A 22,584-nucleotide genomic window follows, 5' to 3' on the forward strand; every position below is an offset into this window, starting at 1 on the left:
TAATGAAGGCCTGGTACTGTAATGATCATCCTTGGAGGGGAAACATGGAAGTGTCAGTGGTGCATTCCCAGCAGCTTCCTACAGGTTGGCTTCATCCATGCAAATGTCCTTATATCTACTTTCTTTTCCTGTATATTAAGGCTAAATCCTTTTCACCCCATTGGGTTGCGTATGAATGTATATTTTTATGTATTTGTCAGCCTGCATAGTAGGTTGTTAGATTATGAGTTATGTTTTGTAAATGTGTACACTTTGATTGTGCCTATATATGGAAATATATATTTTGATAACATTCTCATATGCCGTATGGCTGTCTGCTACATTGAGGTACCTGCTGCTTGTGGCGATGGATAGATAGACAGACAGACAGATATACACACACATAATTTCATCAATGTAATGTAAATGTACCCCTTTCTGTCTAAATGATACTTTTTTTGTTGTGTTCATGCATATATATGTACATGCAGACCTGTGTCTGTGTGCAGATACATGTACATGCAAGCAAAAGAACGGGTAACATATGGCATAAAAATCTGTGCTTAGTCGTTAGGCTAGTTCCCTCACACATGCTTCCTTCAACTGAACAATCCCTTTGTCTCCATGGAAACTGAATGAGAGGAGCATTGACGCTATATAACTGAAGCCTGCTGTGGTAACAAAAGGCAGCTCCCAGAGAAAAAGGAGGGCCAGAGGGCAATCTGGGCCAGAGCTCGCCAGAACTCAGGTTAGAATCTAGGTACATATAAGTGAAGAGAGATGAAAGTACCCCAAGCCACTGCATAATACTTTACAATCACCACTGAGTAGATGTAGCCTGTCCTCTCATATCAAGGATTTTAAGAAATGGCCCCCAGGTCAGAGTGTGTGGTTTTCAGACAGGCTCCTTTTTTTTTTTAGAAGTTCAGCACTGAAAAGCAGACAGCTCATACAGTCTGTTAAGGTGTACGTGAGTGCCAAGAGAGGCCATGTCAAAGGAGGAGTATTTTCACCACACAGTTTTTCAGGGAGTACCTTTGCAAGCTAGGAGATTCTTAAATCAGCTGTGGAAGCAAATGCAGGAGGCCTATGTTTGGAGAAGGCGAGAAGCTTCTCTGTTCCTAGGAAGAGAAGATGTGACCCTTAGTCTATTGGAATATTTTCTTAAGTGACATTATTTTAACATAAGAACGAAGTTTGAGTCCAGTGGCATTTTAAAGGTGCCACTAGACTCAAACATTGTTCTGCTGCTTCCGACCAACACGACTACTCACTTGAATTATTTTAACATGTAATTTTTTTAATGCATGCGATGTTGTTTAAGGTGGGATAAGAAGTAGAAGACTTAGGGTGAAACTGTATAGTGCATGTATGTATTTATGTGACACACACCCCGCCACCTCAGGAACTGTGCATAATGTAGTTGCTGGGGCTGTGATATGAAAGGGGAGAGGGTCTTTCTAACTCTTGCCCCTTGCACTATTTTCCATCACTGAACATTACTGTCCTGAAGCTGCTTTTATACACTATGGGAATCTCTGTACAATTTTTTCCCAAAAAGCACAGGGCTGCCAACTCTGGTTTGGGAAATTCCTGGAGATTGGGGGCGGGGAGTAGAGCCTAGGGGAGGTGGAATATGGGGGGAAGTGAGGGACCTCAGCAGGGTATAATACCATGAACTCCACCCCCCCAAAACAGCAATTTTCTCCAGGGGACCTGATCTCTGTAGTCTGGAAATGAGTCGTAATTCTGGGAGGTCTCCAGGACCCACCTGGAGATTGGCAACCCTAGGCTGCAGTGCCCCCCTCCAAAAATTGTCAGGGTCCTAGAGACTACACCACTCCTGTGCTCACCACACACAAATGTCTGCAGATCCTTCATTTGGTATTTCCACATGGTCCCAGCTGGGGTTTGAGCCTGCTGTAACCTCATATACTTCTGGAGGCCATTTTAGGGAAGTGGGTACCAGCTGTATGAATCAAGGACTCACCTTCAGGGAATCAGAGCAAGTAGGTGAATGGAGCCCACAGAAAAAAAAAAAAGGTGTTTGAGGAGGTTGCAAGTTGATACACGAGTTCTTTCTGATGTGTTTGATTTGGGTTCAAAACATGAAAATGATTTCAGGCTATATGCATACTTGTCAACCAAACCTAGAGCAAACTATGATTGTGATTCAGTGGGGTAAGTGCTGATCATGTACAGCCTATTCCCACTTCTGTCAGACTCTCTTCATCATCCTCCCTTCTTTCTGTAATTCTTACTCATTTTCCCTTGCATTTCTTTCTCCTTGTTTTCACACTTGCTTTTTAACTTACGGCGTCCACTTTCACTTTTTCCTCTATTAGCCAATAATTCCAGACTTGTTAATGACCCCAAGTGATCATGGAGATGGTGACCTGGAAATTGAGCATCCCGAAGACAGAGGGAATTGGACAGGCAAGCTGGATTTCCTTTTGTCCTGTATTGGATACTGTGTGGGACTGGGAAACGTCTGGAGGTTTCCATACCGAGCATATACAAATGGGGGAGGTAAGAATAGAAATATACTGTTTTCTCACTTGTCTGGGTTATGGCCATGTATGTGAAGACTTCGACTCCATACTGAAAGCTGACAAAAAGAAATGGGCAAATAGGGTATGTCTATCTTTTGCATTGGAGCATCATTAATATGGCGGGAAGAAGAATGGCAGGCATCATGTGTGCCCCGGGGGGGGGGGGGGATACTATTTCGAGTTGTACCACTTTCAGCAAACACACAAAATTACTGTCTGTTTGCCTGCCTCAGTTTTGTCTTGGAGCTCCAAAATGGTGAGTACATTCCCTCAGGATCAATGTGGATTTGCCCAAGAGAAATACCAATTGACATTCTTTCTCCAAATTGTATAGCTGTGGCAGACAGTGACACACACCTCATCCAAACTTTATGCACCTCTAAAACAATCAAATGGGAAGGAGAATGGAGTTTAGGAAGACTCTAGGGATAGACATGATGTTGAAGTGGTATCTAAACTATTTCCAGGATATGAGCCTGACTTCATAGCACTTCATTTCTCCAGCATTCTATTTTGGAAGCTCACAACAGAAACTGTCAATTATAAATTGCACACTTGAAAATGCAGCTTAAAAGTTTTGCTTTGGTTTTTCCTCCCCAGCTAAATTCAGGATGAAAAAAGCCCCCCTCCCCATGCTGTGCGTCATATTCTTGGGCCCACTCTTTTTTAACCCACTCTGCCAGCACACCCACCTGCTACCTGCATACTCTTCACAGGTTCTGCTCATCTCACACATTTCCCCAAAGGTGTCAACAAAACAAGGAGTGGGGATTTTTCTGTGCTAATTTTTGAAATGACAAGATAAATTGTCGGTTCCACACAGGCTTGTTTGGTGAAGAACACAAAATGGAAAAGAGAGGTCCCATTTCCCAATGACTTTACCAGCAATCTGTATGAGTTATTTACTCTTGAGCAGACTCTGGCATGATGCTAGATACTTCTGCCAAATGCCTTGTGAGTTCTGGAAAGCAGTGCTTGATGCATCAGTAGGAGGCATGCATCCTTCTGAGTCAGTGTATAATGCAGCTTGCATGATTACAGGATGTAAAAGGGCACTTCACTCCTGGAGATGCTGTCTTCTCCAATAGGACCCAAAAAAGGGATTTCAGGGTTTCATCATTCAGTGCACATCTTTGGGAATGCTTTTAAGTACTCAGTTAGGTATCAGCCCAGGGTACTGACAGAATTAAGAGAAACGATTCCACTTTGCTTCACTGAATTTTCTCATCATTTTATAAATCTGTTTTGACAGCTCTCTTTAAAAAAAAATTACATGTGTTGTTGGTGTTCTCTGGCAAGGTGGCTGACAGTGCAATTCTAAGCACAGTTACATCTGTCTAAACCCATTAACTTCAGCTGACCTAGAAAGGTATAACTCTGCTCGGGATTGCACTGTCAGTTTCACTGAAACAGAAATTGAACCTTTCATGATAACAGAAAATCTTGAGAAGTGCTTCGCATCTCCCAGAAAGGCACAGTTGTGAATGTGGGGAATGCAGGTCCCCTTTTGAGCATTTTGGTTACTAAGACAAGTTACGATGCTAATTTGGGACTGATGGTGTTCTTGGCTGAATCATAAGCTTTCCAGCTGATCTTCTCCAGTTATGCATTCAGTTTTCACACTGAGATCTTTATGTATATGTCAAGTACACAGCTGCTGCCAGAATAAGACCCTGTACTTGTTCTAGGTCTTAGGGCCTAATTATATGATAATACTTTCCCCAGGTCTTTGACTGGGTCTGATCAACAGATGTGGTCTGGGAATGAAATGCTTCCTAGGTGGGCCTGAATCAGATTGGGACCACGGCATGTGGAGAGAGGGAGAACTTTCACCTGTATAGGGTTCCCAACATTGGCTAGGCAAATGCTTAGAGATTTTTTTGGAGTGGGGGAGAGCTTGGAAACAGTAAAAATTGAGGAGGTTGTGATGTCACTTCTGAATGACCCTCCAGCAATTTCCCCTAATCCATATGACCAAAGCCATAGAGACTAGGAGAAATTCCCACTATAGAGGCCATTTTTTCCAACTGCTTTTCAAGTTCTCAAGGGTAGGAGATTGCTGGGCCTGGTTGTTTGGGAAGGCTATCCTTGCATCATTTCCCCAACGTGAAACAGCCCTGGTGTGCTGTGAGGGCTGCCAAGGCCATTCTAGGGGTGGGGATTACCTGCCCCTAGCTCCCCCTTCTGGTGGCAGGAAAATAATGCAAAAATGAAGGTGATACCAGTTCTGGGGAAAACCCTGAAAGTGATGTCAGTTGTCTCTAAGAGCCAGAAAGTTTCTATTGATTCTTAGAGAGATACAATGTCATTGCTGGGTTTTCCATGGAAGTGACATCACGTTGTCAGCCCAATGGCCTTTTTTGTATTATTTTCTCCTACTTCTGCTCTGAGAGGCAGCAGGAAATGGGAGCAGGGAATTCAGGTGGGGTAAATGGTATAGGGAGGGAGGCTGAAGCTTCTTCTCCCCATTTGCCATGGTCCTAAGTTGAATATGGCCTTTGTGTGCCTGTTAGGGTGGAGCCTGGAGGTATCCTGGCATTATAAATGATCTCTGAACTACAGATACAAGTTCAACTAGAGGAAATGGCAGCTTTGTAGGGCAGAATCTATGGCATCACATCGATGCTGAACTGCCTCTCCTTCCCAAACTCTGTCCTCTTGGGCATTGGCCTTTAAATCTTCAGGAATTTCCCAAGTCAGACCTGGTAACCCTATGGGAAGCATAGAACTCCCAGTCTACTCTGCTGATCCAACCCAGGAATATTATATATTACCCAATAAGGGTAATAACAACAGTTCCCACATTACAAGAGTATAAGAACATGGAGGTTGATGTGAGGTGGCTTGATGCTATTGTGGTAGATTTGACAAGATTTGACACAAAACGTGTGCATGGCAGTGTTCCCTCTAAGCTGAGTTAGTGTGAGCTAGCTCACAGTTTTTTAGCCTCCGGCTCACAGTATTTGTCTTAGCTCAAGAAGGAGGCCTCCAGAGCAAACTAATTTATGCAGTAGCCAAATCACTCGCTCACAACTTTAATGCCAGTAGCTCACAAAGTAGAATTTTTGCTCACAAGACTCCATAGCTTAGGGGGAACATTGGTGCATGATATGCTTAAAACCGCTGGCTAAGCAAGAGGCGAAGCAGCACACCTTCTGCCACTCTTCCTTTTTGAATTTTTTGTCTGCACTCTCCCCACCCCAATTTCTGCTCATTATAAGACAGGATGAGATCCCATGACAGGAATGGGGAAGGAATGTTTAAGAGACGCTATCCTGCTTCATCTTTTGCTGTGTTGGCAGTTTTAAAGATACAGCGCAAATCTCCACATTGCAACCTGTCAGCCTTAGTGATAAAGTTAATGAAGATTAGGCAAGTTAGGTATTGACTATAGTGGCCATTCACTGTGTTAATTTGCTAGCTGTGCCCCCAGATTTCCCAATAATGCCCAATAATGCCCACTATTTGTGTATTTAGAAAATGTGTGTGCCAGGGATGCACTCAACCACTTTGCTTTGGGTAATGTTATTTTTTTTACAGGAGCATTCCTTGTTCCTTATTTCATCATGCTGGCAATATGTGGGATTCCCATCTTCTTCATGGAGCTGTCACTGGGCCAGTTCTCAAGCCTGGGGCCTCTTGCTGTTTGGAAGATAAGTCCACTGTTTAAAGGTGTGTAATGCAGGGCTCATCCTCCTCTGACAACTCCAGTGCCATTAGAAGACCAAAGAGCCTTGTGGTATTTTAAATCTTAACAAATTGATTGCAGCATAAATTTTCATAGTGCATGGGCTTTTAAATTAATTGTCAACAAAATTCTCTTAAAATATTGCCTAATAAAAGAGTTAAAAGAAAAGAGTTCAGAGAAAAAAGTGACTGATGGCCAATCTAGACATGGCAGCATCCACAGGTCTGACCTGCCACCATTTTAAAGCCTAGTGATACGATTTTATAATGCTGTGAGGGCCTGATCCTAATTCGCCTGACAGCATGGCAGGATGAAGCACTCTTGCCCTCCCACCAAGCCCCGTGCCCAAATGGCCACACGACACCCCAACAGCTGCTTTGACACTTGAAAAGACATGTGAGTGGTGGAAATCAGAGCTCCCCACTCCAGCAAGCTGCAGGCCTGATCAGGATTGCTCCTTGTGGCATTTTTAAATCACCTCATTAGGCTTTAAAATGGCATTGTTGCCCACAGGTCAGACTTGTGAATGCCATCATGTTTAGTTGGGCCTGAGGGACCACACATTGAATAGATTGGCCATCAGTAACATGTTTGTGTGTGTTCTTCTCCAGAGGTCAGCTATCTAGCTATGGCTGCATCTTATTTGCTGGCAGTGAAATGTTTATCATGAACGGAGCAACAGACTAGTGGACTAGCTCCCCTGCGTGATGTCTAACATTGTCATTCCCTTGATCTCTCTTTATGATTTCTGCTCCTTTTTAGGTATTGGCATGGCTACAATCCTGATTGTCTCTTTGGTGGCCATTTACTATAACATGATCATTGCCTATGTTCTCTTCTACCTCTTTGCCTCACTGACAAAAAACTTGCCCTGGCAGTACTGCGGAAACTGGTGGAACACAGACCTATGCCTGGACCACCACATCATGCAGAAAGGGAATGGTGCTGTCCCGTTCAACATCTCTAACACTGTCAGCCCGAGCGAGGAATATTGGAGGTAAGAAGGCTAGGCAATATACATGTTTAAAAACGTTTCCTCTCACTTTCATCTCAAGGTACTTTCAGCAAGACACCCAAAATGACACAGACAGAACAGGGCAAGAACAGTTGCATAGTTTGTAGTAAACGGGGGGGACAGAATAAAGCAATTATAGATGAAAAACAATCAATCTATGATGACATTAATGTTGCCCATAATAGACTTAATACATAGCTGCAGACAAGATGGGAGAACAGGTGGCTTCATGGAACAATGACTGCTGGTTCTGTAGTACAATAGTACACGCAATGAAACATTCTATGGACTGAATGTTCGATGGCAGATGCTTAAGTCTTCTGGTCATATTTAGCAAATTACTATATGTATAGGTTGTTTTTCTCTCTTCCCTGTTCATCCTAATTATGAGAATTATGGATTAGCAGAGTAAGGATGAATAGGTTTATAAACACAGTTAACACTTTAAAATGCAAAGTCATATGAGTAGAGAATGGGGCATTGTTATCAGCATACTGAAGTGAGAACAATATCTATTTTCTTCAAAATATATCCTATGGGGAGGTCACAAAATTAAAAACTGTTGGTGTGTTTTCAGAGTTACTTTGGGCTGAAAATTTAAAGCCTGCTTTTCACAAAATGGGTGTACTACATCTGGTTTTTTGGCATACATTGGTTTGCACCAGCAAATGTGATGGGCCTGCTTGTGTCTGTTGCAATGCATGCAGTTGGAAGCCACAATTTCTAATTTTTCCCCTGTAGTGAACTTTTTTTTTTTGCCATCAAGTCACAGCCAACTTATGGTGACCCTGTAGGATTTTCAAGGCAAGAGACATTCAGATGTGGTTTGCCATTGCCTGCCTCTATGTAGCGACCCTGGTATCCCTTGATGGTCTCCCATCCGAATACTAGCCAAAGTCGATCCTCCTTAGCTTCTGAGATCTGAAGAGATCAGGCTAGCCTGGGCTAGCCAAGTCAGGAGTGGTGAACATACACATGCCAAAAATAGATATATCTTTATTATATGGGTAAGGAAATGTATGTTCTGTGAAGCAGCCATTAGAGCTGCTATACATGTTACAAACTCCCTACAGGAAAAGTATTTCTGGCAAAAAAAATATCAGCCATACATGTAGATTCACACATGTGATCATCAGACATGCACCTATTACACTGCAGGCACACATCCTGGGGAACAATAGCTGGCAACTGCTTCCTAAAATGTGTGCGCAGTATGTACACACAGTGAAAATTATTCTTTCCTTGAAACAGAGAACTGCAAAATGTGACAACCTGTGCACAGTACTGATGCTTTGTGGTAGAACAGCTCTCAACATTCAATGTCATCCATAATGACTTGGGAAGGAAAGTCTGGCCTCATTTGTATTGACAGTAAGTGAATTAATGGCTTTTCTTTTTTTCTTTCTTTTTTTGGCCCCAGTCGTTATGTCCTGCATATCCAAGAGAGCTCAGGGATTGGGGATCCTGGGAGAATTCGTTGGAATCTGTGCCTATGCCTCCTCCTTGCCTGGGTCATTGTGTACCTGTGTATCCTAAAGGGAGTCAAATCCTCTGGCAAGGTAGGTACCAATTAATGCCCAGTGTATGGGAAGCTGCATGAATTTAATTTGGTAACCATGAGCTAGACCAGGGGTGTCAAACATATGGCTCACCGGCCAAAACCGGCCCATCCAGGGCTCTTATCCGGCCCCCGAGCAACTGGCCATTACCTTTACAGGCAGATGACAGAGGCTGTGCATTATGTCCCAGTGCTAATGAGTAATGGGCAGTGGAAGTGGGAGGGTGGGCATCAGGGAGATACTGTAAGGAAATACTGTAAGAGTATCGATGTTTTAAGCATGTTTGCTTTTTGAGTAATATTGTTAATTGGGTTTGCCAGTGTCCTTTATAAAGTTTGTATCTCCGGTACCTGGCATTACATTTTATGGCACACAGGGCCTGGCCTGACACAGAGACATTTGTGTCAGATCCAGCCCTCATAACAAACGAGTTCAATACTTCTGAGCTAGACTCACTTGTCCTCTGTTAAATAATATAACTAGGATAAGAACAATGTTGTAAATACAAACACAAATTCCATTTTTAAATCCCAGGACAAGACAGAAATGCTAAGACCATCCTGTATATTGTTTATTCACTTCTCCCAACAGGGGCTCAAGTGAGCTTACATTGTTCCCCTCTCATCCATTTTATCCTCAGGAGATTTGAAGCTGGGTCCTCCAGATCCTAGTCAAACACTCCAGCCAGCCACTATAAGACACTGGCTCTGACCCTTTCCAAACTGCTTTTGTGTTCCATTTTAGTAACTGGTTGCTAGTGGGTTTTCCCTGTCATTTCAGACAGACTCATTTTAGTAACCAGCTGCTAGTGGAATTTATTTACCTGTTCATACAAACTCACTTGGGTTAGCAAAGTGTTGTTGAGCTGCTTTTGAGGGAAACTGCTCTATTCTGTTTTCTACTCCTTCATTGCACTTCTGAATTGCTGTGCTGTTTAAAATGTCCATAGCACTTCCTATAGTGCTGCTTCCCCTCGCCATTTTTTGCCAGATGATCTTCCTCAGACTTTTTAAAAATGTTCTAAGGTGAGCGCCATAGTGCTAAACCAATATAGCATTTCAGTGCTATAGCAGTTTAGCGCTATAACACTCTCCATAGAATGTTTTTTAAAAGTCTGAGGAAGATCATGCTGCATAAAAGGGGGGGGGGAAGTGGCACTGTTTGAAATAACCATGGCACTTCAGAGATAGCTCATTAATAGAAGGAAATTTGCTGTATGAAACCCCAATCCCTGTATCAGTTTACTCAAAATTGGGCCAGCAAACAGAGCCAGTTTGGTATAGTGATTAGGAGTACAGACTCTAATCTGGGAGAACCAGGCTTGATTCTCCACTTCTCCACATGCAGCTGTTGGTGTGACCTTGGGTCAGTCATAAGTTCTTTCAAAGCTGTTCTCTCATGAGCAGTTCTCAAAAGAGCTTTCTCAATCTCACCTATCTCACAGGCAATGCTCCCTCTAAGCTATGGAGTCTTGTGAGCAAAAATTCTACTTTCACTCAGATGTGCACACATGAACTTGGCCCTATGCTCCATTATGCTTCCTGGATACATGACAATGACCAATGTAGCTATGCTCTGCATAGTCCATATCACCATTCAGGTCAACATGAGCTAATTATTTCAGTGCCATAGAAGATGCCCTGGAACAGGAGAGTTTTAGGTTGTTCTACAGATAGTATATTGTCATGAAGAAAGGAGCTCATTGCTGCAAATTCATGCAAGTGCCCCTTCTCCTCTTGCAGGTTGTGTATTTCACTGCCACGTTTCCTTACCTCATCTTGATCATGCTCCTGATTCGTGGTGTAACACTGGAAGGAGCCTGGTTAGGAATTAAGTTCTATCTCACACCCCAGTTCCATTACCTGCTGTCTTCCAAGGTGAGATCTCTGTTGTGTAATTTCACTCAGGAGCGGAGCTTAATTACACGGCTCTGCCCTTTTGCCTGCCACATACCAAGGACCACCTTATTCAAAGCAGAAGTGCACAGCAGGGTCTGGCAGATACAGGAGAAAAAGAACGTCATTTTACAAGAAGGCTTGTAGCTCACGGAGGTCAATGAGGTTTAACTGGCGCTCACTGGGGTTCTTACCAGCAGAGCTGCACTCTCAAAAATGCAGATGGAGTCTCCAAATTTGTTTAAGAAAAGCAAGGAGGTGTTTTGTAGGTGATAGTTCTAACATATACAACATTGAGATTAGAACTACACATTATATTAAATGCAAGACTGCTGCCATAAGCAGCATCCACATGTCTAATCCCCCTTCTCTTCTATAATACTTAGCTTAAACTGTTCCAGATTAGTAAAGCCTGTTACTAAAAATATAATTATTAAGCATGTTAAAGAACAAAGCCTGACTTCTGAAAAGGGAAGTCATGCCTCGCCAGACTTTTGGAGGTCTTTGAGCATGTTAACAAGTATGTGGATAAGGATGATAAGGCAGACAATGTATACCTGGACTTCTCAAAGGCTTTTGACAAGATACCTCATCGAAGACTCCTGAGTAAGCTTAGCAGTCATGTAATAAGAGGATGTGGCTCCTTATGGATTAAAAACTGGTTAAATGGCAAGAAGTAGGGGGTAAGAATAAATTGACAGTTCTCGGAATGAAGGAAAGTAAGTGGTGAGGTCCCACAAGGACTGGCATTGAGGACAGTGCTATTTAATTTATTCATAAATGATTTGGAATTGGGGATGAGCAGCATAGCAGCCAAGTTTGTGCATTATACCATACTATTCAGCCTGGTGAAAACAAGGCAGATTGTGCAGAGGTACAGGAGGATCTTTCTAAATTTGGTTATGGGGCAATGAAGCTCATTGTAAGTATAAGGTGATGCACACTGGGGGGAAAATCCTAACATTAAATATACGGTGATGGTTCTGAACTGGCTGAGAATGAAGGTGAAAGAGATTGTTGGGTTGTGGTGAAAAGTTCAATGAAAATGTCAACTCAGTGTGTGGCAGCGGTGAAAAAGGCAAGCACCATGCTGGAACTAAAAGGGCCAATATTGTAATGCATATGTGTAGATCTAGGGTGCAGGTTCATTTGAAATACTCCATGCATTTCTGTTCACTGTATCTCAAAAAGAATATTGCAGAGTTGAAAAATTACAGAAGAGGGCAATCAAGATGATTATGGGGTTGGAGAGTCTGGGACTTTTTGTCTAGAAAAAATACAGTTAAGGTGGGATAAGAGAGGTTTATAAAATCATGCATGGGATGGAGAAGGTGGAGAGAGCAAGCTTCCCCCACCCTTTGCCATAATGCCCAAACTTATGGACAGCCAATTAAGCTGATGGGCAATAAGTTCCAGGTGGATGAAAGGGAATACTTCTTTACTCAATCAGTAACTGAACTGTGAAATTCACTGCCACTGGACATATTATTATTACTATTATTATGTGAATTGTCACAGTCATATATTTGACTGGTAGATGGTGTACTGTAATTTAAGGTCTAGCCAAATTCTTGGTAATTGCAGAGGTATCTTTGCAGGATTCTTCCTGTTCCAAGCAGCACTGTCTTCTGGAGCTCAGCTGGCGTTATTTGCTCAGTGCCCAGAATGTCCAGGTGCTTCTTGAGACTTCTAGGCACTGCCCCAATGACAACTGGCATGATGGTAACCTTCTTCTCCCAAAGGCACTCTAATGCTATTCATAGGTCTTGGTGTTTCATGATCTTCTCCTGTTCTTTCATTTCTATCCTGCTGTCTCCTGGGATTGCTACGTCAATGATCCAAACCATATTTCTCATTTTTCTACAATTGTGTCATGGGCTGGGCTGGGTCAGGAGTCAGGAATGGTCAGGGGGTCATAGCCAGAAGAGACAAAACAGGAGCCAAGTTGAGAGTCAAAGAGAATAGCAAGCAGGAGGTCAGGAATCCAGGAATCCAAGCAGGAGTGAGGTTGGAAGACAGGAACTGGAGGTGGGTGCAAGGTTGGCATGGTTGCAACTTGTTGCTTCCACAGAAAGCCCAACCCTGAGCAGGAGCTATATGGGCCTCCGGCACCACCCTTTGCTCAGTGCCCACCTCCCCCGCAAGCGTGCATCTTGGTGGTGGGCTGCTAAGTCCCTGTGGAGCTGCTCCCCCAGCCGAGCCACCCGCAGAGGTGAATCAGGTGGGCTTTCTGCTTGCACCTGCAACTCGTCAGCTGCTGCTGGACCAGATGAGGGGTTTGCTGGCTTGGGCACCAGTGGCGGCAAGCTGTCAACTCCTGAGGAGTCTGAGGGGCTGGCTTCCACCTCTGGTGAAGCCAGCGACTCCGGCTGCGCTGCCAACTTGGGCAGGGGCCCGGCGCTGCCGTTGTTGCCCATGACAAATTGTGATATCAGGGGTGTTATGTTTCAGGTGTTTGTCTGTTTGTAATCAAAAATCCCAAAGAATCTTTGTTTCATCATTCTCCATGATGTTGTCTGATTTGTGCTCCCATGAATTTCTGGCTGATGATAAGCCATACTTCTTGCAAGATTCCAGGGCAACATAGCTGCAACCCTATCATGATGTTCTTTATAGTCAGGCTGAGCAATTTTACTGCAGGCATTGATCATGTGGTCAACTGTTTCATCTTTTGTCTTGCAAAGTCAACATTTGCTGTCATCACTGCTCTTCTAAATCTTGGCTTTCATACTATTCATTTTGAGTGCCTGCCCTTGTGCAGTTAGAATGAGTCCTTCCGCTTATTTCTTCAAGTGCCCATTTTGGAGCCACTTCAGGTGTTTTTGTTATCAACTTTGTTCTCTATGTCTTTCAAATATTGCCAATGCAAGTATGATTATGATTATTTACAAAATTTACATCCTGCCTCTCCACCCTTACAAGGGCTGCCAAAGTGGCTAGCAATTTAAAAGATGCATAATATAGTTATATTATAAAACAATTATAATTAAGAAATAAAAACATACATCATTAAAACCACTTTAAAAGTGTTACAACAGAGTTAAAATACCTACGAAACAGTTAAAATACATACAAAACTGTTTTCTACTGCCCCCAGCAGAATATTGTTGGATCCCCAAGCATCGAGAATAAATCCACGTTTTCAAGAAAAGCAAAATTTATTTCAAAGCGTTGAAGACATACTCAAACACGTTCTTTGTTAGAACTGGGGATACACAGTTAGGGCGAGCATAATAAAGGAAATTCAAACAGATACATATCCAATGAATAATATTCCCGCTGGCGGGCTAATGAAACGGTTGCGCGCCCAGTCCATGGGAACCAGGCAGAACATCAGACAAAACACAGGTGCAGTTCTCATGAGATAGCAATAGGCAAGCATTACAGCATCTTCTCCCCCACACATCCACCAGTAGTTATCTTATGCATTCCAGCACAGAAGCAGGATAGTATAAACAAGCCGGGTGCAACAGGGTAAGGATATGTACACAGAGGTCACAGAAAACAGAATGGCAGCTTGCTGACAAATATGTAGCTAGCAGATTGCTTTAGAGTACGGAAATGAGCCCTTTAAGACATGGCACCAAGGGAAATATAGTTTAAAACTCTTTAGGTCATATGATCTAAAATAGTTTATTGTAGGGTTGCCAGCCTCCAGGTCCAGGTGGGAACCCCCAGGCCTCACCCCCAAGAGCAATCACCCACCCAGCCACCCCTCTCCCCCCTCCCTTCCTGCCTGGTTTAAAGGGCTTCATCTGATCGGTGGGGACCACGTAGCCCGCTGACCAGCTGGAGGGCCCTTTAAATCTAGCAGGATAGAGGGAGGGGCCGGTCGCAGGCTGCATGCATGGATCACAAAAAGACTCTTTAAAGAGTCTTTTTGTGAGTGGGGTGGGGGCCATGGCATGCAGCCTACCCCCAGAACACCCCCCATCCCCCCACCAGAGCAGTGAGGGGACCTGGCAAACTTACTCTATTGGCTCACGTTTAGAAGCATGAAAAGGGTTTATTATAGGCTAGAAATAAGGCCCATTGCCGGAATAAATACAATGAGCTCTAGAAAGAGGTTCTGGGTGAGTGTTCCAGCCTTGGGCACTCAACGTTAATTTGCTGTGGCAACCTCAGCAGGATATAATGACACAGAGTCCACTGTTTTCTCCAGGGGAACTGATCTCTGCCATCTGAACTCCAGACAACAAATCTCTCTTTCCCCCCCTGGAGAAAATAACTGCTTTGGAGGGTGGACTCAATGGCATTATGTTCAGCTGAGGCCCCTCTCCTCCCCAAACTCTGGCTTCCGTAGACTCAACCATAGATTCTCCAGGAATTTCCCAACTTGGAGCTGGTAACCAATGCTCCCTCTAAGCTGTGGAGTCTTGTGAGCAAAAATTCTACTTTGTGAGTTATCAGCATTAAAGTTGTGAGCAAGCAATTTGGTCACTGTATAAATTATTTTGCTCTGGAGTCATCCTTCCTGAACTAAGACAAAAATCTGTGACCTGGAGGCTAAAAAAGTGTGAGCTAGCTCACCTTAACTCAGCTTAGAGGGAACACTGCTGACAACCCTAGTCTAGACTGGCCCCAATGAGTTCCCCACAAAGGCCAAAGTAGACCTGGAATGAACCTCCTGCCTTTGCCTTTTTACTGACAGAACCAAGCTTGGTTGCCTAGCAACAGCCACTGAGGGGAAAGTTAGCCCCACAACAGAAGGAGAAGATAATGGTTTGATGACCGCTGGCCCATTTCAGTAGCCAGCCAGCCAGCCATGGAGGAGCCAAGCAGGAGAAGCGACTTTGTCAGGAGAGACAACCCTCTTGGCAGTTTATTCTGACAGGAACAGTGGCCAGGCTCGCAGTGAGCAGGAGAGAGGAGTAGACCCAGCACCCACCACCCAGCCAATGGTATGCAAGTACTCTTGAGAGACGGTTGATGGCCCAATGGCCAATGGAGCGCACAGCACAGCCAATGGGAGAGCTGGAAAGTTCTAATATGCCACGGCTTTTATATACATCAGATGTTAAAGAGCATAGGGGACAAGATGGAACCTTGTGGGACCCTATAGGCCAAAGGCCAAGGGGCTGAACAGCAGTCCCCCAGCACCACCTTCTAAAACCTATCATCCAGGTTAGAGGGCCACAAGCATGTAGTAATGGTCACAAGCATAGACCACTTTAAAAGGGGGTTAGACAGATTCATGGAGGATAATTCCAACTATGTCTACTAGCCATGGGGTATAAAGAGAACCTTTATATATAAAGAGACAACTAACTCTGAATACCAGTGCTGGAAGATAGCATCATGGAAAGACCTTAACCTCTATAGTTTGTTGGCCTGCCAAACTGTTTGACTCATTTGTGAAACAGGATGCTGGACCACTGGCCTGATCAAGCAGGTCTCTTCTGTGTTCTTATCTTCTGATGTTCAACTTATCATGTTCTGAGACATCATGGCATTGTGTTTTTCCTCCCTTCATCCTAGTGGCAGATGGGATGGTGGGCATGGGTAGATTGTCCTAGTCATTGTAGAACAGGGAACTAAACTGCTAGTAAAAATGTCAATTGCATGCTTAATGGAACATGTGTGCTGGATTGCACAACATGGGAACAAACATAAATGTTTCCACAGCTGGAAAAAGTCCAAGTCATGGACAAAATAGGGATGTGCAAATTGATTTTTTTTCCAGTTTTATTTCCAAAGGAATGTTAGTTTTCATTAAATAAATTTATTATTTCAATTTGTTTCCATTATTACATTCATTTTCCTTTGGTGTCAACAGGAAACATGTCTGGCTTTACCTTCTTTGTTTTGTGTCCAATTTGGATGATGTTTGTAGGGGCTGTACTACTCATTCAAGGGATCGTTTCCAATTTTAAGAACTATGGGAGAAAATGTCCCAGTTTCATAGGCAATTAAACGCAAAACACATTTATGCTTGTCACCTCTTCCTTTTCCTTACAGTTTGGATGAAATTCTTAGAGGGTGCATGTCTTTCAGAAGTGATAATCTCTGCCAAATTTCAAACAGATGGGAGAAATGTTCCCTTTTATGGGCAATTAGAAGCAGTATACCAGGAAATGAATGAAATAAATGACATTTGCACATTCATTGTTATTTCCATACATTTTCATTACATAAGTGAATCTACAGAATTAATTAGGTTCATTTTGTCCTTAGTGTAGAAATGAATGCACAGCGCTAAAAGAAAGCCCAGACTTGCAGTGCCATCCTAAGCAAGGTTACACCCATGTAAGACCATTGATGTTCTTAGGACGTGTAGCTCTGCTTGGGATTGCAGAGTTAGCAAGGAACTGTTCTATTCCCCCCACACACACCTAAGTTAGTGGACACTGGGAGAAGAAGATTGTGAAGAAGAAGATTGTAAAGACTATACAGAAGATGAAGAAGTGGATTTATACCCCACCCTTCACTTGGAATCCCCTTCGCTTCCCGCTCCCCACAGCAGACACCCTGTGAGGTAGGTGGAGCTGAGAGAGCTCTGAGAGAATTGCTCTTCAGAGAACAGCTCTGAGAGAACTTATGACTGACCCAAGGTCACCCAGCTGACTTCATGTGGAGAAGTGGGTAATCAAACCTGGTTCTCCCAGATTAGAGTTCCCCGCTCTTAATCACTACACCATAGCTGGCTCTGTTATTATTGTTATTATTGGCTGGTAGAGTGTCAATGGACCATTCCTAAGGGATTCAGTTTTACCCTTTTTCACATTGGGCACTTTCAGAGTGAACCAGAATCACTTAATTTCAGGAGAGGGAATTTAAAGAGAATAACCAGTGTGATGCTTTGGCAATGTTCTCCTTTCTAATCAAAAGTTAGGAACAGAGCATTGTCTGCAAGGGAAGCCACCGTTAGGAGCTAGGAGCTGCCATTGGTGCTGCTAACCTGGATCCTGAAGAAATCCAGTCTGATTATTATGAAGAGCTCTTTGAGTTTGGTCTGTTGTTAGCCCAGCTATGATGGACAAAAAGAGTATTTTGTAAGCAGGAGCAGCCTAACCATGTGACATCAGGAGCTTGGAGATCTCGCCATCTGACAATGATAATTCAAGTTTATTTAATGAGAAGACAGATATATCATGTTTTTGCTGTATAACTGATAAAAAAAGTTGAAGAGCAGCAGAGATGATTGTATGGTAAACCAAATAGCCTTGTGAGCTGTGATGAAGACATGGTGGGCAATTATGAGGGTTCATTTGATGAGACTGTAATGGACATGGAAAGGGGTTTTCTTGGAAGACACCAGTCACATTCATCACTGAGAAGAAAATAATTGGATAATGCATTTTGACAAGCAGAGAAATTTTGTCACATCTCCTAAGAACGGAAGTGAACAGGGCTGTGAAAGACCAGGTAGGACATGCCATAGACAGGTTTTCTTCTCTTAAGATCTCAGACCTTATTTTATCTTCCACCAAGTCCTGATTTTCCTTTCCCCCCCTTTATTTTCCTGCTGCTTTTTATCACCCTATTTATTTTATTTATTTACGTTATTTATAATCTTCCTTTCTCACTGAGACTCATTGCCCTTTACCCAATGTAAATCAATGCAATCAAAAGGATGATACATCCACCAAGCAATACTATAGGCCTAGGAATTGCAGAAATTTGAAATGGATCTGTCATCTGAACACAGCATAAATATTAAACACAGCAATTTAAACAATACAGACCATAGTATTACATCAGTAGAAACACAGTGCATTTTTCTGGCCCAGTCTGTTATGATGTAGCCCCATTTTCTTTATAAAAATGCCCTCTTGAACAATTCTGTTCTACAAGGTTTTCAAAATGCCAGGAAGGTGGAAGCCTTTCTGACCTCCTCAGGCAGGCCATTTCACAGGGTGGGGGCCATTAAAGGCAAGGCGTGTGCATGGGCAGTTGTTGTATCTTGCCCATCTGCAAGATGGCACCTGTCGAAGGCTCTGCTCAAAGATATGCAAAGTTGTAATGGTGGGGTATAGGTGGAGAGGCAGTCATGTAGATATTAGGGTCTAAGGCCATGGAGAGCTTTGTACATGATATCTAATACTTGAATTGAGTTTGGTAACTGATAGGCAGTCAATTGAGTGATTGCAGAACTCGTGTAATAATGCATGCTCTGCCTAGCTCTTGATAATAACCAAGCTGTAGCTTTCTGCACCCAATGGATTATCCCAGTTAATTTTGAGAGGAGACCTATGTAAAGCACATTACAATAGCCTAGCCTTGAAGTTACAATAGCATGGATCCAGCTGGCCTGGTCAACCAAGTCAAGGTAGGGGGCCATCTAAGTTGGAAAAAGCACTTTTGGGTGGCTGCATCAACTTGCTTCTCCAGTAGGAATGCTGGATGTATAACTCCTAGGCTCTTAACTGAGTGAGCAAGGGTCAGTGAGCCCCATCAAAACTGGGAAGCACTGCAATAGCAAGAATTTCCATAGTGCAAAATTGGAAGGATAAGAAAAGCCCAACAATCTCACTATGGCAAAATAAGTTATGGGAACATTTTGTTTATAGTCGTATTACAGCCAACTCTATGAGAACTAATTCTGAGAATTATCACAAGACATTTCAAGCGGTATGGTTCCCTGTAGTGAAATACTTAGCAGAGGGTGGCATAGTTCCCAACAACTCATATTACCAGAATCTGCTGTGCATTTAACTAACTAGAGTCTCCATCCTGATTGTACTCATCAAAACACTTTCCTTCTGCGATAAGTTCGAATAATAATACTTTGTTACACATATGTTATACTGACTGTAATTGTAATCATTGAACCACTTTGTTATTGGAATGTTATTATTTAATAAAATTTAAACTTAAAAAACTGGGAAGCACAACATTCTTCAAGACCTCAGGCTTCCCAACCAGCATTCTGTCTTGTCTGGATTCAGTTGCAATTTGTTCATTTTCAGCCATTTAACCATAGCTGGCAGGCAGTAGCTCAAGACCTCTACTGTATTGCCAGGGGATTTGGATACACTATTTGGATTTGGATTTAGATACAGAGCTAGGTGTCATCAGCGTATTGATGACTTCCAGTTCCAAAGCTATGAATTATTTCTTCTAAAGGCTTGTACACAGAGGTTGAATAACATGGAGGATAAGATTGTGCTCCATAGACAACTCCCTACAGGATAGGGTTGCCAAATTGTTTTTGGACGGGAGCGGGGGGCTCCCGGCTGGCGTCCGGGGTGTGTGCGCGCACGCGCACACCGCGTGTGCGTCACCCGGATGTGACGTCGCACGCTGGGGGGAGGGGCCACGGCCATTTGAGGGGAAAACATAGAGTTTTCCCCTCAAATGGCTGTGGCCCCCCCCCCCCCGGCGCCGGCCCCAACCAGCGGGGGATTCCCCGCCCCCTGGCCCCATTTGGCAACCCTACAACAGGACAACTCCCACACAAAAGATAACTGGTCTCCAACAGCAACCCTTAGAGTCTTATCCATGAGGAACTATTTAAACCTTACTTCTGCGTCCAAACACCTCAACAGGATGGCATGATCTACTGTATCAAATTCAGTAGGAGCAACAAAGAATCATGGCCTTTGTCTACATTCAGACAGGGGTAATCAGCTAAAGCCACTGGGGCCATCTCTGCTTCTTTCTTTATTGCTTTGCTTCTTTATTTGTCTTCTTCATTCTCTTTATAAATGTGATTTTATTTCCCTTTTCCTCCTTGGTTTTCCTTTTGAGGGATTTTTTTGGAGGTTCTCCTGCTGGTGGGATTCTATCTAAGAACTATGGAAGATTAAAAGGTACCGGTAGCTATACAAACTGCTTTAGAATAAGATAGAAGTACACAGGGGCCCTGGTCACATGGGAGGTTTTGGCCCCCAAGAGGGATGGATCGGGGGCACAGCAAATGGGCGCGATCACACCGCAACATCTGGGAAGTGGCGCACACCTGTCCCCGATCCGTCCCTTCAGGCCGAAAACACGCATTAAAAAAACCCCTAGGAAATAGTAACACCAACCTGAAACACCGCAGCAAGTGCAGCCATGGGATTGCCGGCGCACCCGTCTTCAGGAGAATTCGAGGCTCCCGGCCGAACTGCGCATGCGCACACATGCGCAGCCAGCTGCCTCATCCTCCCTCCCGTGGCTCCCCCCCGGCATCTGATCATGCCGGGGAGTAACTGTGCGGCGGCTCAGGGGATCTGTCTGATCCCGCCGCCGCATGTCTCTTTTGGTGCGGTTCTAAAAAGCTGCACTTTGGCCGCGTCAATTTCCCCCATGTGACCGGGGCCAGGGTAAATTTGTCATAGTTTGCAACTAGATGGGCAGCACTGGAGGTGATTGGGAAGTTAGGTGCTTGCATGTCTTGTGGCTATGTAATCATTTCTTTTATTTACTTAATGACTTCATTTATCTATGTTTTTTAGTTGCATTGCCTAAAATGCACTATAAGTTTTTCTAGTTTCCCAAAGCACATGTTTTATGTACTTTTGTATCCTGTATTATGTTTTATTTGAAGAATTTATTGCTTTGGTATTATTTTACTTGCTGTTTTATGCACTGGGCCTAACAAATAATTTCCATTAATTTCAGTCCAATTATTGAGTCTCTCCGTGTTGCTTAGTAGTCAGGGATCATTCAGTGGTGCAAATTAGGGATCCAGATTTTCATCTGTGACAGCAGGAGCACAGTCTGGCATATGTGAACTAGAGAAGGTGCTTTGGGGCTTTTGGAGTTCTGGCCCTGCTGATGGATCTTCTGATGGCACCTGGGTTTTGGCCAGTGTGTGACACAGGGTACTGGACTGGATGAGACATTGGCCTGATCCAACATGGCTTCTCTTATGCTATTATGTTCTTAAGGCTACCTGTTACTTCCATCTTCACAGCAGAATCTTGAATTTCCCGAATGTCAGCAGACTTTCTTTCTACCTTTTTCTCAACTTCATTTCAGGTGTGGATTGAAGCAGCTTTGCAGATCTTCTACTCTCTTGGGGTGGGATTTGGGGGACTGCTTACCTTTGCTTCATATAACACCTTCCACCAGAATATTTACAGGTACATGTTTTCAGTATAACATTTTATGGATGTGGAACCCAGAGAGATGGTTACTGATCTGTGTTTTCGGTGATATTCCTTTTCCCCCAGAACAGAAGCTGCATAGTGCAGCAAAATGTAACAATATTTATTTTAAACAAGAGTTATGTATGTGTAGGAGGAGGAAGAAACAGACAAAGTGAAACTGTGAATAGGCAAATAAAAACGCAAATTTTGTAAAATGAATAAGAAGAGAAGAAGAAGAAGAAGAGATTGGATTTATACCCCGCCCTTCACTACCCAAGGGAGTCTCAGAGCGGCTTACAAACTCCTTTCCCTTCCCCTCCCCACAACAGACACCCTGTGAGGTACTTGGGGCTGAGAGGACTCTGACACAAACTACTCTTTCAAGAACAGCTGTGCCAGAGCTTGTGACTGACCCAAAATCACATCAGCAGGTGCAAGTGGAGGAGTGGGAATCAAACCTGGTTCTCCCAGATTAGAGTCCACACACTTAACCACTACACCAAACTGGAAGAGGAAAGACTAGAACAGAGACAATTATATATTCAGTAAAGAGGGACTTCTCTGGGTACATTCTTGCTTCCTCTAGCTCCACTTTCTCATGGCAATGTCTGTTGAGTAACAAATGGCCTTGGTGAGAAGACTGAATTTTGCCTAAATAACTAATAGTACCTATCAAATGCCAGTAACCAACATGTTAATGCTGAGCATGTTTCCTTTAAATGTAGAAATACTAGGAGTAAGGAATCTTAGCATTCGCCCCCCCAACTCAGAAAAACCTCTCACATATGCACACACCAGTTGAGTTGAAATCTGGCATTATTTTCACACTGATGGCTTCTCTCTATTCATGAATTCCCAGAAAATCATTCATCATGGGGCTT

At 43.4% G+C, this 22,584-nt stretch overlaps 1 protein-coding gene across 1 annotated transcript in view; it reads left to right on the forward strand.

Moving 5' to 3' along the window:
- Window positions 1–968: 968 nt before the first annotated feature.
- SLC6A7 (solute carrier family 6 (neurotransmitter transporter), member 7) overlaps window positions 969–22,584 on the forward strand; it is a 29,631-nt gene continuing 8,015 nt past the window's right edge. Inside the window, exons 1-7 of the mRNA XM_015426571.1 lie at window positions 969–1,088; window positions 2,325–2,508; window positions 6,072–6,203; window positions 6,982–7,216; window positions 8,655–8,793; window positions 10,536–10,670; window positions 21,594–21,697. Coding sequence (XP_015282057.1) covers window positions 969–1,088; window positions 2,325–2,508; window positions 6,072–6,203; window positions 6,982–7,216; window positions 8,655–8,793; window positions 10,536–10,670; window positions 21,594–21,697 — 1,049 coding nt within the window. The remainder of the gene's footprint in view (window positions 1,089–2,324; window positions 2,509–6,071; window positions 6,204–6,981; window positions 7,217–8,654; window positions 8,794–10,535; window positions 10,671–21,593; window positions 21,698–22,584) is intronic.

This window comes from Gekko japonicus, unplaced genomic scaffold (assembly GCF_001447785.1).
Source record: "Gekko japonicus isolate JY-2015 unplaced genomic scaffold, Gekko_japonicus_V1.1 scaffold1447, whole genome shotgun sequence".
NCBI classification, from domain to species: domain Eukaryota; kingdom Metazoa; phylum Chordata; class Lepidosauria; order Squamata; family Gekkonidae; genus Gekko; species Gekko japonicus.